The sequence below is a fragment of the Oncorhynchus tshawytscha genome, linkage group LG12 (assembly GCF_018296145.1).
Source record: "Oncorhynchus tshawytscha isolate Ot180627B linkage group LG12, Otsh_v2.0, whole genome shotgun sequence".
NCBI classification, from domain to species: domain Eukaryota; kingdom Metazoa; phylum Chordata; class Actinopteri; order Salmoniformes; family Salmonidae; genus Oncorhynchus; species Oncorhynchus tshawytscha.
In genome coordinates, this window is record NC_056440.1 from 53,007,054 (window position 1) to 53,023,169 (window position 16,116).

General features: G+C 41.4%; 1 protein-coding gene across 1 annotated transcript in view; it reads left to right on the forward strand.

Moving 5' to 3' along the window:
- Positions 1–16,116, forward strand: part of LOC112232151 (protein kinase C-binding protein NELL1-like) — a 439,953-nt gene that overhangs the window by 103,635 nt on the left and 320,202 nt on the right. The window contains exon 4 of the mRNA XM_042330745.1: positions 4,961–5,131. Coding sequence (XP_042186679.1) covers positions 4,961–5,131 — 171 coding nt within the window. The remainder of the gene's footprint in view (positions 1–4,960; positions 5,132–16,116) is intronic.

Sequence of the window (16,116 nt, forward strand, 5' to 3'; positions counted from 1 at the left end):
TTGTGTCATGCACAAAAGTAGATGTCCTAACCGACTTGCCAAAACCATAGTTTGTTAACAAGAAATTTGTGGAGTGGTTTAAAAACTAGTTTTAATGACTCCAACTGTATGTGTAGACCCCAGACAACTAAGCAAGCACTAAAGATAAGTTACTTTCCTATCCCAACAATAGATGACATCTTACCGGACCTGTCAAAGCAAGAGTATTCAAAGTGTGTGACGTCAAGAATGGTTTCTGGCATGATACAGTATATCATGCTGAAACACTCCACGCTTAGGATTGTTCAGCATGTTAACAACCATTTAAACATTAACATCTGTTACCCCCAATATCTCTTTTGTAGTCTCCACAACAACCTTCAACCTGTAATTTCTGCTTTCCACAAACCAAGTCCTACTGATAACCTTACAAATAAAAGTGGCCTTTGATGCCACACATTCATGAGCACAAGATTTCTGAATGGGCCTCGAAACCATGCCAGGACCATCAGAAGCACCAGCCCCGACAGTAGGTCCACTTACTACAGGTACATCCATGTAGGCTCCATCAGTCCGCACTGTAGTTCTACCAATCTGTTTTCCGTCCTCTGCATATGAAACATCCTGACTGATCCTATATCTCTGAGCCTCTCTAGCCTCTCTCTGTACCTGGCATCCACCAAATGCTGCACTGTGTTCTCCCCCACAATTACAGCTCTTAACCTTCACGTTCACCATAATCATGTGCCCCTCCACCCTTGGCACATCTTTTCTTTCCTTTACACTGAGCAGCTACATGTCCCATTCTTTGGCATTTAAAACACCACAGTGCATATGGGACAACTAAGGAATCTTATCTGTACTTTTCCAGGCAAGACTTTCTCAAACCTCAGAATCACTGATAAGCTTTCACTTCTTTGACCCTCTTTCCTACTGATCAACCTTTTGGTTTCAATCACTCTACCTCCCTTCAGATCATCTCTGGACATAGATATTGGGACTCCAGTGATGACTCCCCTCAATCTAGCATAAGCATCAGGGACATGGCTTTTAATCATTTTTCCATGAAGCTTTACATTGCCCTCTTTACTAGATGCTTCACTGCTTTCTGTATCATGATCTCTCTTCCTATGTCTTTCCACTACCAACGATTACGGTCAACCTGGTCGTTGGGCAGTTGATACAACTCAATTCAAATCAAATCATATCAAATCAAATTTATTTATATAGCCCTTCGTACATCAGCTGATATCTCAAAGTGCTGTACAGAAACCCAGCCTAAAACCCCAAACAGCAAGCAATGCAGGTGTGGAAGCACGGTGGCTAGGAAAAACTCCCTAGAAAGGCCAAAACCTAGGAAGAAACCTAGAGAGGAACCAGGCTATGTGGGGTGGCCAGTCCTCTTCTGGCTGTGCCGGGTGGAGATTATAACAGAACATGGCCAAGATGTTCAAATGTTCATAAATGACCAGCATGGTCAAATAATAATAAGGCAGAACAGTTGAAACTGGAGCAGCAGCACAGTCAGGTGGAAGTTGAAACTGGAGCAGCAGCATGGCCAGGTGGACTGGGGACAGCAAGGAGTCATCATGTCAGGTAGTCCTGGGGCATGGTCCTAGGGCTCAGGTCAGTTGAAACTGGAACAGCAGCATGGCCAGGTGGACTGGGGACAGCAAGGAGTCATCATGTCAGGTAGTCCTGGAGCTCAGGTCCTAGGGCTCGGGTCCTCCGAGAGAGAGAAAGAAAGAGAGAAGGAGAGAATTAGAGAACGCACACTTAGATTCACACAGGACACCGAATAGGACAGGAGAAGTACTCCAGATATAACAAACTGACCCCAGCCCCCCGACACATAAACTACTGCAGCATAAATACTGGAGGCTGAGACAGGAGGGGTCAGGAGACACTGTGGCCCCATCCGAGGTCACCCCCGGACAGGGCCAAACAGGAAGGATATAACCCCACCCACTTTGCCAAAGCACAGCCCCCACACCACTACTAATTTGGTGTTCTTTTCTCCTGCTATTGTTAAAACAAGATGTTACGAAACAGTTTTTCGACATCTTAAAAGTAGAGTGAGTTGAAGAAAGTCAGTTGGAATCAGCTCTTTGGCTGATAATCACGACGTACATTTCATGTGATAATCTGTTCATGCTAAGAATTTGATGTTTAGAAAGTGTTTTTAGGTAAGATATAGTTTGTTGATTAAGGCGACATGGAAGTATATTAAGAAAGGACCTGAGAAGATCTCTAGGGTCAATTACCACCCTGCTTCCGCTCCTCGTTCTAGTATCTTTTCTCGTACATCTCCCCCAGAATTTAATCAAGTAGCTGCCGCGAGATTTCCATTCTGGGTTTCAGAGATAACATATTTTATGACATCATAGTCAGGTTGTATACTGGTTATCAAACCTGTCGCGGTGAAAAAAAAGTGTTTTGTTGTTTTGAGCTCTCCTCAAACAATAGTATGGCATTTTTTTTGCAGTAATAGCTACTGTAAATTGGACAGTGTAGTTATATTAACAAGAATTTAAGCTTTCAGCCAATATAAGACAAAATCTGTGATCATGACACATGGCGCTACATGATTTACAATTGTTCCGTTGACGGGACTCCTATCTCTAAGAAGTAGTAAGTTTTGCTAACGTCTGTGTAGCAACCAGATAAGCAAAAGATGATATCTTTCCCAAGACGTCTTGATCGCGAAAAATGCGTTTATACCTGGTTGCAATCTGGTTAATAAGACATCACATCCCGTAATTAAGACATCACATCCCAAATTTAGCCCACTGGCCTTGTGTATGAATATACTCTATTTACAAACAGCTCATATTGTAAAGTGACAACAGAAACCTGGATTAGGTTCCAGCCGCTAATGAAAATGTCGGTAGACTTGGATGCATGTGAATGTTCGTTGTAATGCCCAGCAACAAGGTTGGTGATCACTTAGAGGTGGCAGTTGCCTGTGTACAGAGTGGATGTGTTGATTTAATGGTGGCTCTTAAACATTGAAGAGTGGGTGTTCGTTGGTTGTCCACTGGCATGGGTTACGTCACGGTTTACATAGTTGCACCGGGTGTGATTTAATAAGAGGCAATGAAGGCTTTTGAAGCTGTCAACTGTCTGTCTGTACCTGTTTGTCTGTCTGTTTCTCTTGAACAGCTCCTGAACATTGCAGTGGGAACAGGTTCACCCAAATGGCACCCTCTTTCCTATTAAGCGTACTTCCTTTTGACCAGAGCCCATATGGCAAAAATAGTGTGTTATATAAGGAATAGGGTTCCATTTGTGACGCAGACACATGCTTTTAAGGGTTTTCAACTTCATTAATTCACGCCACATTTGAGTTAATGTCCCTTCATTTGATCCACAGCCCATTGAAACCATGGCCATATACATGATATTTCCGCATGTCACATGCCAGTGCTGTTTGGTAAAGTTATCACAAGCTGTTCTTAGTTTTTCGACGAACTGAGAATTGGGAGAGGGATAAATCCAGCTTCCCAGAACGGAGCCTTACTTGGTATTCTACAGAGTGGGTTGGTTGTACCCTCACTGGGCATGAATATGGATGGGACCTGGCTGGGCTGATGTGTGTGTGCGTGAGTTGGGACACTGTGTGTGTGTATATGTGCGTATGTGGTGTGTGTGCGTACATATGTGCATTTGCATGTGTGTTGGAGTCTGGGGCTTGAAAACAGGAAGCTGGGGGTTGTTTCGAGGGGCCAGTGTGCAGCAGTTTTTGAGGAAACAGAAATGTCACGGCTGGCTGGCTACGGTTCCCTGGGTGCTGGCTGTGGCCGCCTGGATCTTAATTTAGCGTGGCTGATCAGTGCCCGAGTGACAGTTTGGGGAGGGCAGGGGCTGTATGGGGGTAAGGAGATTTCTGGGTTTGGGTCATTACGCTCAATTGAAGGATTATGGTGCCGCTCCTCCCTGTGTGTGCAATGCTGGACAGGTTTAGAGACAGACATCTTTAGAGACACACTCCTACATCATTTTCCTCTGGGAGCTCACTCCCTCTTCGCTTTACCTCTGCACCTCTCCTGCTGTCCTTTTTTAATTTTCTCCTCATTTTCTTCTTCAGACAGGTAGCAGACACTTCTCATCAGTTCTCTTCCAACCTTTTCTGTTTTCTTTGGTTCTCTTCTCTCCTGTTCTTTTCTCTTTTTTCATCTTCTCTTGTCAGTCGAACCTTGAATGTTTTTTTAGATTATTTGTATTATTATTTTGCTGTGTGCATTATTATCTGGCTTGGTTTTCTCTTGCTTTTTGTGTTAAAGACTATTCACATGTTTTAATGCTGGCATTATGATAACAAACAGCTCCAAGATGCCAATTACCCCTGACTGTAATGGTGTGGTTTGGTTAAATATATTATTGTTGCCTTTACAAATATATTGCATACAGTTGAATGTACAGTGCCTTGCGAAAGTATTCGGCCCCCTTGAACTTTGCGACCTTTTGCCACATTTCAGGCTTCAAACATAAAAATATAAAACTGTATTTTTTTGTGAAGAATCAACAACAAGTGGGACACAATCATGAAGTGGAACGACATTTATTGGATATTTCAAACATTTTTAACAAATCAAAAACTGAAAAATTGGGCGTGCAAAATTATTCAGCCCCTTTACTTTCAGTGCAGCAAACTCTCTCCAGAAGTTCAGTGAGGATCTCTGAATGATCCAATGTTGACCTAAATGACTAATGATGATAAATACAATCCACCTGTGTGTAAAAAATACAGTTTTATATCTTTATGTTTGAAGCCTGAAATGTGGCAAAAGGTCGCAAAGTTCAAGGGGGCCGAATACTTTCGCAAGGCACTGTATGTATGTTGAATATTATCACACCACATTCCCCCATTGCATCACCTCATGTCCCCAAGCTAAATCCTTCTCCATATTGCGCAGGGGCTTTAAGCGCTTCAATGATCTCTGAACTCTACCTATAACCTTTGCCCTCTCCTCCGCTGCAGTTACTTTGAGCTGGAGAGCAGTGGCCTGAGGGAGGAGATCCGATACCACTACAGCTACAAAGGCAAGCCTCGCTCAGAGTCCTTCCCTTACCGACTAGCTGACGGCCAGTGGCACAAGATAGCCCTCTCCATCAGCGCTACACACCTATTGCTGCATGTTGACTGCAACAGGTAAAAGATACACACAGGCATAAACACATGTAGGTGCACGTACGCTTACACGCTTATTGGGTAGCATACAATCTGCCCATCACCATGAGTGCTACAAGTACATTCCATACTACCTACAAGTACAAGCAGTAATACAGACTGAAAGTCAGGCAACGGAAGCATTAGCTTGAACCTCAAAAGAGGTGAAGAGGTGTTTTTATAACTGGCAACACTCATGTCACCTTTAGCCTAAAATGGCATCATAGCTAGCAAGATATTATCAGAGGTGAAACCCCTGATACTGCTGTGAACTAACACTGTAGTAACTCACAGGTGGATGCACACACACGTACACTAATACACTCGTGCACATGCAGTAAGTCACGCACATATACATATGCACACACAAGCACCACAGCTTCCACCACACACACACTCTCTCTCTCTCTCACACACACACACACACACACACACACACACATACACACACGTTGAGAGGCTGTGATATTCCCAGCCTTCTCCCATTGCCACGTTCCCTTTGAGCATTCAGCGAGTGTCACCAGTGTCCCCGAGAAGTGACACAACTGATAAGCTCTGTATGCTCATCAAGGTAAATATTTGTTAACACCTATTGTTACTCTGGTGACAGGCTTCAGACAGTATGGAGTATAAGAGGCAAACTGTAGACTGTAGGTATCTGTATTTGTGTCACATATCTACACATGCACATACTTATGCACACAAATACGCACGCACACACACAGAGAGAGTCTCATAAGTCTCATTAAAGCTACAAAACTGTCAGTGTTCAACTTTAGCATATGATAACAATGCAACAGAACAGATGAACCAGAATGACTGTGAAGGCGGCTAATTAACCCCCCCCCCAAGTGTTTCTTTCTTTATTGGACATAACATACTTTAAAAACACCAGGAAATAAGCTCCAATGGATTTTAATGTACAAATTATTTCCCCTAGTATTCCCACGCATGATAGAGAGGTTTGAAATGATTGTCTTTTAGTCAAACATTATATCAGTTTGGGCTTTTTGCTGTCAATCTTCAGTCTACAAATAATTTGAAATTAAAAACGGGGTGCTTTGAGCCTGAATGTTGTTTGGCTGACAGCGGGTATGCCAAAACATTTATTTTACTGTTCTAATTATGTTGGTAACCAGTTTAACCAGCAATAAGGAACCTCTGGGTTTTGTGGTACACGGTCAATATACCCCGGCATTCCCAGTTGCATCATGCATAAGAACAGCCCTTAGCTGTGGTATATTTGCCATGTACCACACCCCCTTGGGCCTTATTGCTTAATTATGTTCTGGCCCATGACCATCTGCTCAAGAAAAAAATCGTCATGTGGCTGAATCTAGTTGATGATCCCTGATTTATGGTGTATTTTTACGAAATTGTCAAGTTGATTTACTGATTAAAACACCTATTTTAATCAGAAAATACTGTATTTGTATTGTGTATTTCTATAGAATTACTGTTAAACTGTAATATAAAATAATGTAGTTGTTTTATTTACAGTTAACTTAAAGTACTTAAATTAGAATAATTTCACTTAAAAAATTTGAAAAATGCAATAATTTGTTATAATTGAAATAAACCATTATTTTACAGGGTAAATAAACAATTATATATTATTACTGTAATTGTACAAGAATTTGTTTATTTTTATGAAGAAAAACAAATCTGTAAAATGACATGTATTTTTTACAGTGCAAAGTAGCTGGCTTTACGGATTGCTGTATGACTACAGTGGTTGGTCCTTTAAAAGTTGCAGCGTACTGCAGCACAGCTTTCGTGGTGCCGCAGAATTCTGTAACTTGCCTACCACTGGTACCATAAATGCTAGTTAGTGCTAGTTTGACCAACAGCGGGCATCTTTGAGAAGCATTTGATAGCCTTCAATAGGGGATGTACTATCCAATTTGAAACCTTTTTTTGTAAGAACATAGTATATGGGTCTGATTGTAAGAAATTTTGCTTGATTAATATTATGGTGTTTCTATTCCAAGAAAAATTAAAAACCCTCTGGGTTCCTTGTACATCGTGATGTTCGGGAGTAGGCTAAAGTGCTGGGCTATTTAGTTAAAGAATCCCGATGTCGTGCGGGCACACGGGAGACCGGGGTTCAATTCCCCAATGGGGAGGAAGGAGCAGGCTGTCCTTGTAAATAAGAATTTATCAAGACCAGTCCCCATGCCTGTCTCAGAGCAAAGAGAAACGGTGCTAAAATAGTTGTAGGCTATTGCTTCTAACTTCAAAATGCTTCGATTACAGTCTCAAAGGCCAGTATCCCGGAGTCGTTTCTTCACTGGTGAAGTTGAGACTGATGTTTTGCGGGTACTCTTTAACTTCTTGACGCTACCCATTCCTTTAGCGGGATAATTGTCATCAGCAACCGTTGAATAGCATAACGCCACATTCACATAATATTCCTAAAAATATTTATATTTATGAAATCACGAGTCCAGTATTGCAAAACACAGCTTAGCCTTTTGTTAATCCACCTGTCGTCTCAGATTTTGAAAATATGTTTTACAGCGAAAGGAATCCAAGTGTAAGTTTATCGATCGCTCAACAAAACATTAAGTACACTTAGCATCAAGTAGCTCGGTCACGAAAATCAGAAAAGCAATCAAATTAATCGTTTACCTTTGATGATCTTCGGATGTTTTCACTCACGAGACTCCCAGTTACACATTAAATGTTCCTTTTATTCCATAAAGATTATTTTTATATCCAAAATACCTCAGTTTTTTGGCGCGTTATGTTCAGAAATCTACAGGAAAGAGCGGTCACGACAACGCAGATGAAAATTCCAAATAATATCCGTAATGTCCACAGAAACATGTCAAACGTTTTTTATAATCAATCCTCAGGTTTAAAAAAATATATAATCGATAATATATCAACCGCAAATGTCTATCAGTAGGAGAGGGGAAAACAATAGCTGTCCAAACTCTGTTGCACGAGCAAAACTCATGTGACCACCTGACGCGATGTTATCTTTCTGGCTCTTTTTTTCAAAATAAAAGCCTGAAACGGTGTCTGAAGACTGTTGACACCTTGAGGAAGCGATAGAAAAAGGAATCTGGTTGATATCCCTTTAAATGGAGCAAAGGGAGGCTATGGAACATGGAGTTTTCAAAATAGACGCCACTTCCTGGTTTGATTTTTCTCAGGGTTTCACCTGCAATATCAGTTCTGTTCTACTCACAGACAATATTTTGACAGTTTTGGAAACGTTAGAGTGTCTTCTATCCTAATCTGTCAATTATATGCATATTCTAGCATCTGGTCCTGAGAAATAGGCTGTTTACTTTGGGAACGTTATTTTTCTGAACATAAAAATAGGGCCCCCTAGCTTCAAGAGGGAAGCTGCCAGTTGAGGACTTGTGAGGCATCTGACGAGTTATTTGTTTCTGGCCATTTTGACCCTGTAAACAAACCCACAAATGCTGATGCTCCCGATACTAGACTAACTAGACTAGAGAAGGACAGTTTCATTGCTTCTTTAATCACCAACACAGTTTTCAGCTGTGCTAACATAATTGCAAAAGGGTTTTCTAATGATCAATTACCCTTTTAAAATGATCAACTTGGATTAGCTAACACAACGTGCCATTGGAACACAGGAGTGATGGTTGCTGATAATGGGCCTCTGTACGCCTATGTAGATATTTCATAAAAAATCTGCCATTTCCAGCTACAATAGTCATTTACAACATTAACATTACTCTATTGCTGATCAATTTGATGTTATTTTAAGGCACAAAAAAAATGTGCTTTTCTTTCAAAAACAATGACGTTTCTATGTGACCCCAAACTTTTGAACGGTGATGTATATAACACAGGACTGTAACCCAAACAAAGAGTGAGGTGTTAAATCTATAATAAATACATGGGACGAGACCCGTAATAACAAGTGCACACTAACATGATAACACGCAAGCCGATACAACAGAGCACAGGTACTCACAAGACCAAAGGATATGGAACAATAATCAACTAGGACAATGGGGAACAGAAGGCACATATTAATCAGGGGGAATGGGAACCAGGTGTGCATAAATAGACAAGACAGTCCGGGGTTGGTGGTAATGATCCAGTTCGGTGATGCTTAGAAGACCGGTGACATAGACCTCCGGAACTGGACAACGGAATGAGCAGCAGTATCTGGGGAATCCGTGACAGAAACAAACAGTAAAACATAATATCAGTACAAAATATTGAATTCCCAGTTTATGCTACAAATCCAACTTTATAAAGGGTTTTAAAAATAGGTTCTATTTGACTCAAATTTCCATGACGTAGAATAAGGTATTGTTGGCAGAATTGAGGGATGTAATTCAACACATGATTAATATAGATAATACACCAATACCATTCTTGGTAGTCCAATGAATATTAGGTTGTAAAGCACTGCTGGCCTGGTATATTGATTGCTGCCTCCAGCCCTTCGTTTCAGTTTCAATTACTCAAAACGTTGGACAAAAACACACACATGCCAGTCATAACGTGGCTAATAAGCTAGCTTATCTATTGTAGATATTTATTTAGCTAACTAAAAACACAGAGCTTAACTAGCTATCTGCTGGGAGGATGTTTTTCAGTGACTACAGCTAGAGATGCAAGTGTCATTTGATTAGCAAGAAATGTGAATAACTTTGCTAGCGAGCCATGCTGAATTTGTACGACTGTTATCCACAGTTAGCATATCTCTTAGTTGTCAATCACATGCAATTGGCCTTGATCAAATGGGAGGGAAGGCAAGTTCTCATTCAGTTGTCAAAACATGGGTTGGGACATTTTTTTGTAATTTGTATTTATTATGGATCCCTATTAGCTTCTACCAAGGCAGCAGGTACTCTTCCTGAGGTCCAGCAAGATTAAGGCAGTTATATTACATTACACAACATATTGCACAACTCATTAAGGCTGTGCCCTCCAGCCACTGCTCTACTACCATATATCTACAACACAACATCCATCCGTACGTGTGTGTACACTGAGTATACAAAACATGAAGAACACGTGCTCTTTCTATTACATAGACTGACCAGGTGAATCGAGGTGAAAGCTATGATCCCTTATTGATGTCACTTGTTAAATAAACTTCAGTCAGTGTAGGTAATTGGGTGCCCAGATCCTCAAAAAGTTCTACAGCTACACCATAGAGAGCATCCTGCCTGACTGGTGGCATAACCGCCTGGAACGGCGACTGCTCGGCATCTGACCGTAAGGTGCTATAGAGGGTAGTGCGTACGGCCCAGTACATCACTGGGGCCAAGCTACCTGCCATCCAGGACCAATATAATGGGTGGTGTCAGAGGAAGGCCCAAAAAATGGTCAGAGACTTGTGTTTCTTTTTATTATTAACTTAACTCTTCTTGAACTGCACTGTTGGTTATGGGCTTGTAAGTAAGCATTTCATGGTAAGGTCTACACCTGTTGTATTCGGCGCATATGTCAATTTTTTATTAGCAACACAGACGTCTCTACATTATTAATCCATATATATCTGATCTATGAATCATAGTTTTCTCAATTGAGATGCGGAATCATCCTTTTTTTTGAGTTTGGTATCACTTTACTTACAGTGGTGTTATGTAGCATTCAGAAAGCATTATAACAAAGCCTTTATACGCATGACATAAGGAGTCTTAACTAATGGGTTAGTAGGACAACATCTCCAGCTTTAAGATTTAAGTACACCAGATATATCCAGATGATTGAGGTTTGAGTATGTGAAATTAACCTCTTAAATGTAATGGCAAAATGTAGATTTACGCCTAAATAGACATACCCAAAAGTAACTGCTAGTCATGTGTAATTGCATGATTCTGACATGCAAAAACGTGGTATATTTTCGTAAAGAAGACATCTGGGAGATTATGAGGAAATGATCAGCAGATAGATGAGTTACATAGTTCAGAAAACACTAGATCAAGCACACACAAATATAGCCAATACCCAGAATGAAAAATCAAAAAAATATATTTTTTTATTTTATTTGGAAAGGTATACGTGGATTATTGATGGCTAGTGCTGGAAACACATCAGATGGCTTCCAAAACATCTGAAAAAATGGGATTGATAGACCTACATTGACAACTAGAAATGGGCAGATGTTTTAGTAGGTGGTGTAATGTTTGTTCACGGGACGTTTCCAAGTGTTCCATGTCTGTAATGAGAAAAATAGTACAAATATTCAATCCGTAAATGCTATTTTTTTCGGTATCAAAACACAATTTCTACCATATCAATCTCCCTTAAACATTGTGGTGGTGTTATGGGGTATCCAGGGTACATTCAAGTTTCCTTTCAACCCCTCCAAAGTCCTAATGTGGTAATTGCAATGTTTTTGCACAGTGGATGTGCCTAAAAGTTATTGTTCACTATAAAAACTACATTTCTACAACACCAACCTCTCTCAAACATTGTGGTGGTGTCGGGGGACATACAGGGGATATGGATGCCTACAGCACATATGCAGGCAACATTAAATTGTTGATATAAGATATAGTCACTCGGTGGACATTCGATGTTGCCATTAAGTCATCCATCATCAGATAACATTGGCAACAGGCTAGATTTGGTCCTGCTACCCTAAGGATTAATTTGATACCCCCCCATATAGGGATAGCTCAAACACAGACCAAATCGAAGCTCACCTTGTAAGATGTTTGCTGTTTTGTGAAAACATTGTGTAAAATAAACATTTTGACTCTCGGTGCTGGTTATCAAAAACGGTAGGTCATAGGCAGACAAAATAAGATATCCTCATGATCTGTGGAGTCCCCGCTTTCTATGTGTATCAACGTATTCCGTGTTTTTTTCGTTCATGCTTCACAACGCTAACTGGAATGTTGGTAGCAGCCATCTTGAAATGAGGTCATCGGCTCGGCCTGCCCTTATGAATTTGTATGCCCATATATGGTAGTAAGTCATACCAAAGATTAAGGCACTGATCAATAGCCAAGATACTCAGCTTTCCGCAGATAGGGGTTACCTTTTGCAGATAGGGGTTACCGTTCTCATACCAGACTGAATTGAATGAAAAAAAGAAAATAGGGTCCCCAAATATGGGCACTTTACATTAATGTTGCTAGGGTGTGTGACAGAAAAATTATGTATTCACCTTATTTGTTGGATATGTAACAATTATTTACTTAAACAGTGAGATATTTCTGATATTTCTGCTAATGCTGAGTTTTATGGTGTCCACTCTATCTTCCTGGTGATAAAACATACAGCTGACATTCCAGTGACAGGATGTTGGGTTGTTGTAACTGGGATAGAGAGGAGTAGAACAAAGGCCTCAATGGTTATTAGACATCCTGGCCTGGAAAATTAGGCCAGGGTCGGGGGTTAAGATAACGCCAGGGGTAGATAAAGACAGGATGAGCCCAAAGTGGCTTATGTTGCCACTCAATCTATATGGGAGGGATGGAACCAAACATTCTGGGTATTGGCTATATAAACTGTGCATTGTCTGTATAATTTAGACTCTCAGCCTAACAGTCAGATCAAGACTGTTGGGCTGATGGTTTAATTATTGCAATAATTAATCCAAATTTACTAAAGATGATTCTTTAAAGAAATGACCAAGTCTCTCTCATATACTGAATATCATATTATAAGGGCACAAGGTGAGACCCAAATGCAGACACAGGAGGCATATGGTAGAGCTCCGATATTTATTAAAACAAAAGGAATAGGCAAAGGCAGGTCGGGGACAGGCGAGAGTTCATAAACCAGGTCAGAGTCCAAACAGTTGATAGGCAGTCTCGAGGTCAGGCCATGCAGTGATCAGAAACCAGTTCGGAGTCCAAAAACAGTACAAGGGGATAGGCAGGCTGGTACTCAGAACAGGCAGAGTGGTCAGGCAGGTGGGTTCGGAGTCAGGACAGGCAAGGGTTGAAATCAGGAGGACTAGAAACAAACAGAGACTGGGAAAAATAGGAACAAGGAAAAACACTGGTTGATGAACTGGCACAGAGAGACAGGAAACACAGGGATATAAACACGGGGGATAATAAGTGACACCTGGAGGGGGTGGAGACAATCACAAGGACAGGTGAACCAGATCAGGGTGTGACACATATTGACACTCAAAGGCTATAGATAGGCATTGGTTAAAATATTGAGTAAGTCAGACGGTCAAGTTTATTATAATCATTTGTAGGTACAGTACATGAACACATGTACCAGAATTGGAATGAATTTTAATGAATGAATGGATGGAATTATAGTGCAGCTGCTATGTATCTCCTTTCCTCTCTCTCTCTCTCCCTCTGTAGTGGGTGGTATGCCTGCAGGCCCTGTGGCATGACCATGTCAGCCTTTTATTACTGTGAATTACGATTCATTACACACACCACCACCACCACCACCACCACTGTTCAGAGATGCAGGTGGCATCAGATCAGTATCAGTATGCTAGGCTGCTGTGAGCTGCACTGAACCATGCCATGCATGGTTGGGCTAAACTCAGCCTGGCTTGCTGAGATGCTCTGGGATGGTTTTCGATTGGGGTAGGCTTGACTAAACTAGACTGGGTTGGAGTATACTTTGCCAAACTGAAGCAGCTTGACTGCTCTGAGGTAGCTAACAAGTTACGCTGTGCTGAGGTAATACCAGCAAGGCACTAAGTGACTCTTATCCCCTTCTGCATATTTGTATACTATTCTACTTAGGTGGTAAAATATGATCTGCTTTTTACAAGCATTAAGGTAATGAGGTATAGCATACATTGGAGGAGACATTGGAACATTCCCCACCTGAAAGATCCCCTAATGGTGGTAATACCATAGTCCGCTTTTGTCTCGAGCAAGCACAGAATGACATTGGGCTTTGTTCATTAATGAAATCAGTGGGGTGTAAGATGTCTATGTGGTGCTTTATCTTCACCAGCTAACCAGCTTGTCTGATAGGAAAAGGACACAGCTCTGCCTGGACAAAACTACTATAAGGATGAGAGAGGAGACATTACACAGGATAATGAGGCGTTGGATAAATTAAAACCTCAATCTGTGACACTTAATGCCGTGTGTGTGTGTGTGTGTGTGTGTGTGTGCGTGCGCACATACTGGGCACAAATGTTCCTGTAATGTGATTTCTGTGTGACTGTTGGTGGACCAGGTTTAGGGATTTATAGTCACTGTTATGTTCTTTAGAGCAGCAAGCGCGTTTCATTTCTGTAACGTCTGCTTCCAACGCACACTCTCAAACACGTCGATCCCCTGAACGCAGCTCACTTTCCAGCCCACATTCTGAATGCAGCTCACTCTCCAGATCCCAATCACCTGAATTCTGATCACCTGTTCATACACTTGTATGTCATTATCACACACTATTTAGTTCAGTTCTTTGCACCCCTTCATTGTGAGGTATTGTTTGTTTTGTGACACACTTCTATTCGAAGCTCTGTTTTTCTCGTAATGTCATCCTCCCGTGTATGATAGCTTTGGCCTGCCTCACTAAAGACGCCTTTTGCCTATTCCCTGCCTGTACTTTAGCCTATCGGATTTCCTGTTATCAACCTATTGCCTGATCTCCCGGACGACGTTACTAGCCTTTTCCCTCCCTGTACTGTTGCCTTCTTGGACCCCCTGTGTATGACCTTCTGCCTTGCCCTGGACCCAGCTACCTGCCTCCTCCTGTGGTCCTTTACAATAAACACCTGCTGCGCCCTGTGCTTGCATCGTGTTCACTAGAATTACTTCATTTCTACAGCACTGATGCAATAGCTGGGTCACACAATATAGGTGCAACTACAAAGAATAATAATGAGATCAAACATGATTAATTACACCATGTGATTTCATCCATAACATTGGCACCAGTTGACCTTGGGAGTTCTTCATGGAACACTTCTTTGCTTGCTATATTAATAAATGCCCAGTTTTGGAGCTCTATTGTCCAAACTGGTACTCATGCTCCATTGTACACAGGCTCCATTGTGAAGCTCTCGTTTGACAGAGAGCACAATACAAAGCACTGAAATAACAAATTACATGTGGTTGCCTCAGGTCTGCAACCAATGGGCAACTTCAGTAGAACAACTTCAACAAGATCAAGCTCCTCCTACTCTAGCAATCTCTCCTGAAAATGACAGGGGCCTTATGCAGAGCCTAATGAAGGAAAACTTTAAATGTCAATGAATTTTGAGTTTAAAACCCTTTTTCTTCCATTGCTTTTGCTTTGTGGGCCACATGCCAGGTCAGAAGGACACTGCTGGCCTCTTGCTTGCCTTGACGAACTGAGTTAACACAAAACCATCCCATATCCTGCAGCCCCAGCCAGCCTGGCTCCCTGGTGAGGAGGAGAGGGATGATGTCTTGGAGGAGGAGAGGAGAAAGGCATGAGGTCCTGGAGGAAGAGAGTAGAGAGGGATGAGGTCCTGGAGGAAGAGAGTAGTGAGGGATGAGGTCCTGGAGGAGGAGAGGGAGATGAGTTCTCGGAGGAAGGAAAGAGGAATGAGCCGAGGTCTGGGAGCAGAAGAGAGCGAGATGAGGTTTGGACGGAAAGAAAGAGGAATGAGAGCAGAGAGGGATGAGGTCTGGGAGTGACGTCGGTTTTACATGCATGCACACATGCACACACACACACACACACACACACACACACACACACACACACACACACACACACACACACACACACACACACACACAAAAAGATAGGTCATATTTATGCTAAATGTATTTTAAATACATATTTCAATAATCTTTAAGTATTTTGCCATTTGTATTTCATTTTCCTGAACTACAATCCAAGGTGTTTTGTAATAAGAGAGCTGTAATTTGTATTTTTTTTTAAATAAATATGTATTTTCTGGTTAGCTTTATTTGACGTTCAGCTTTTAAAGGCTTAATAAAGCCTTCATAAGCACTATAGACATCTGTTACAAAGCATCTATAACTGTATGTCATAGTTTATAAAGGGATCATAATCACCATTGTCAAATGAGACATAACCCACTA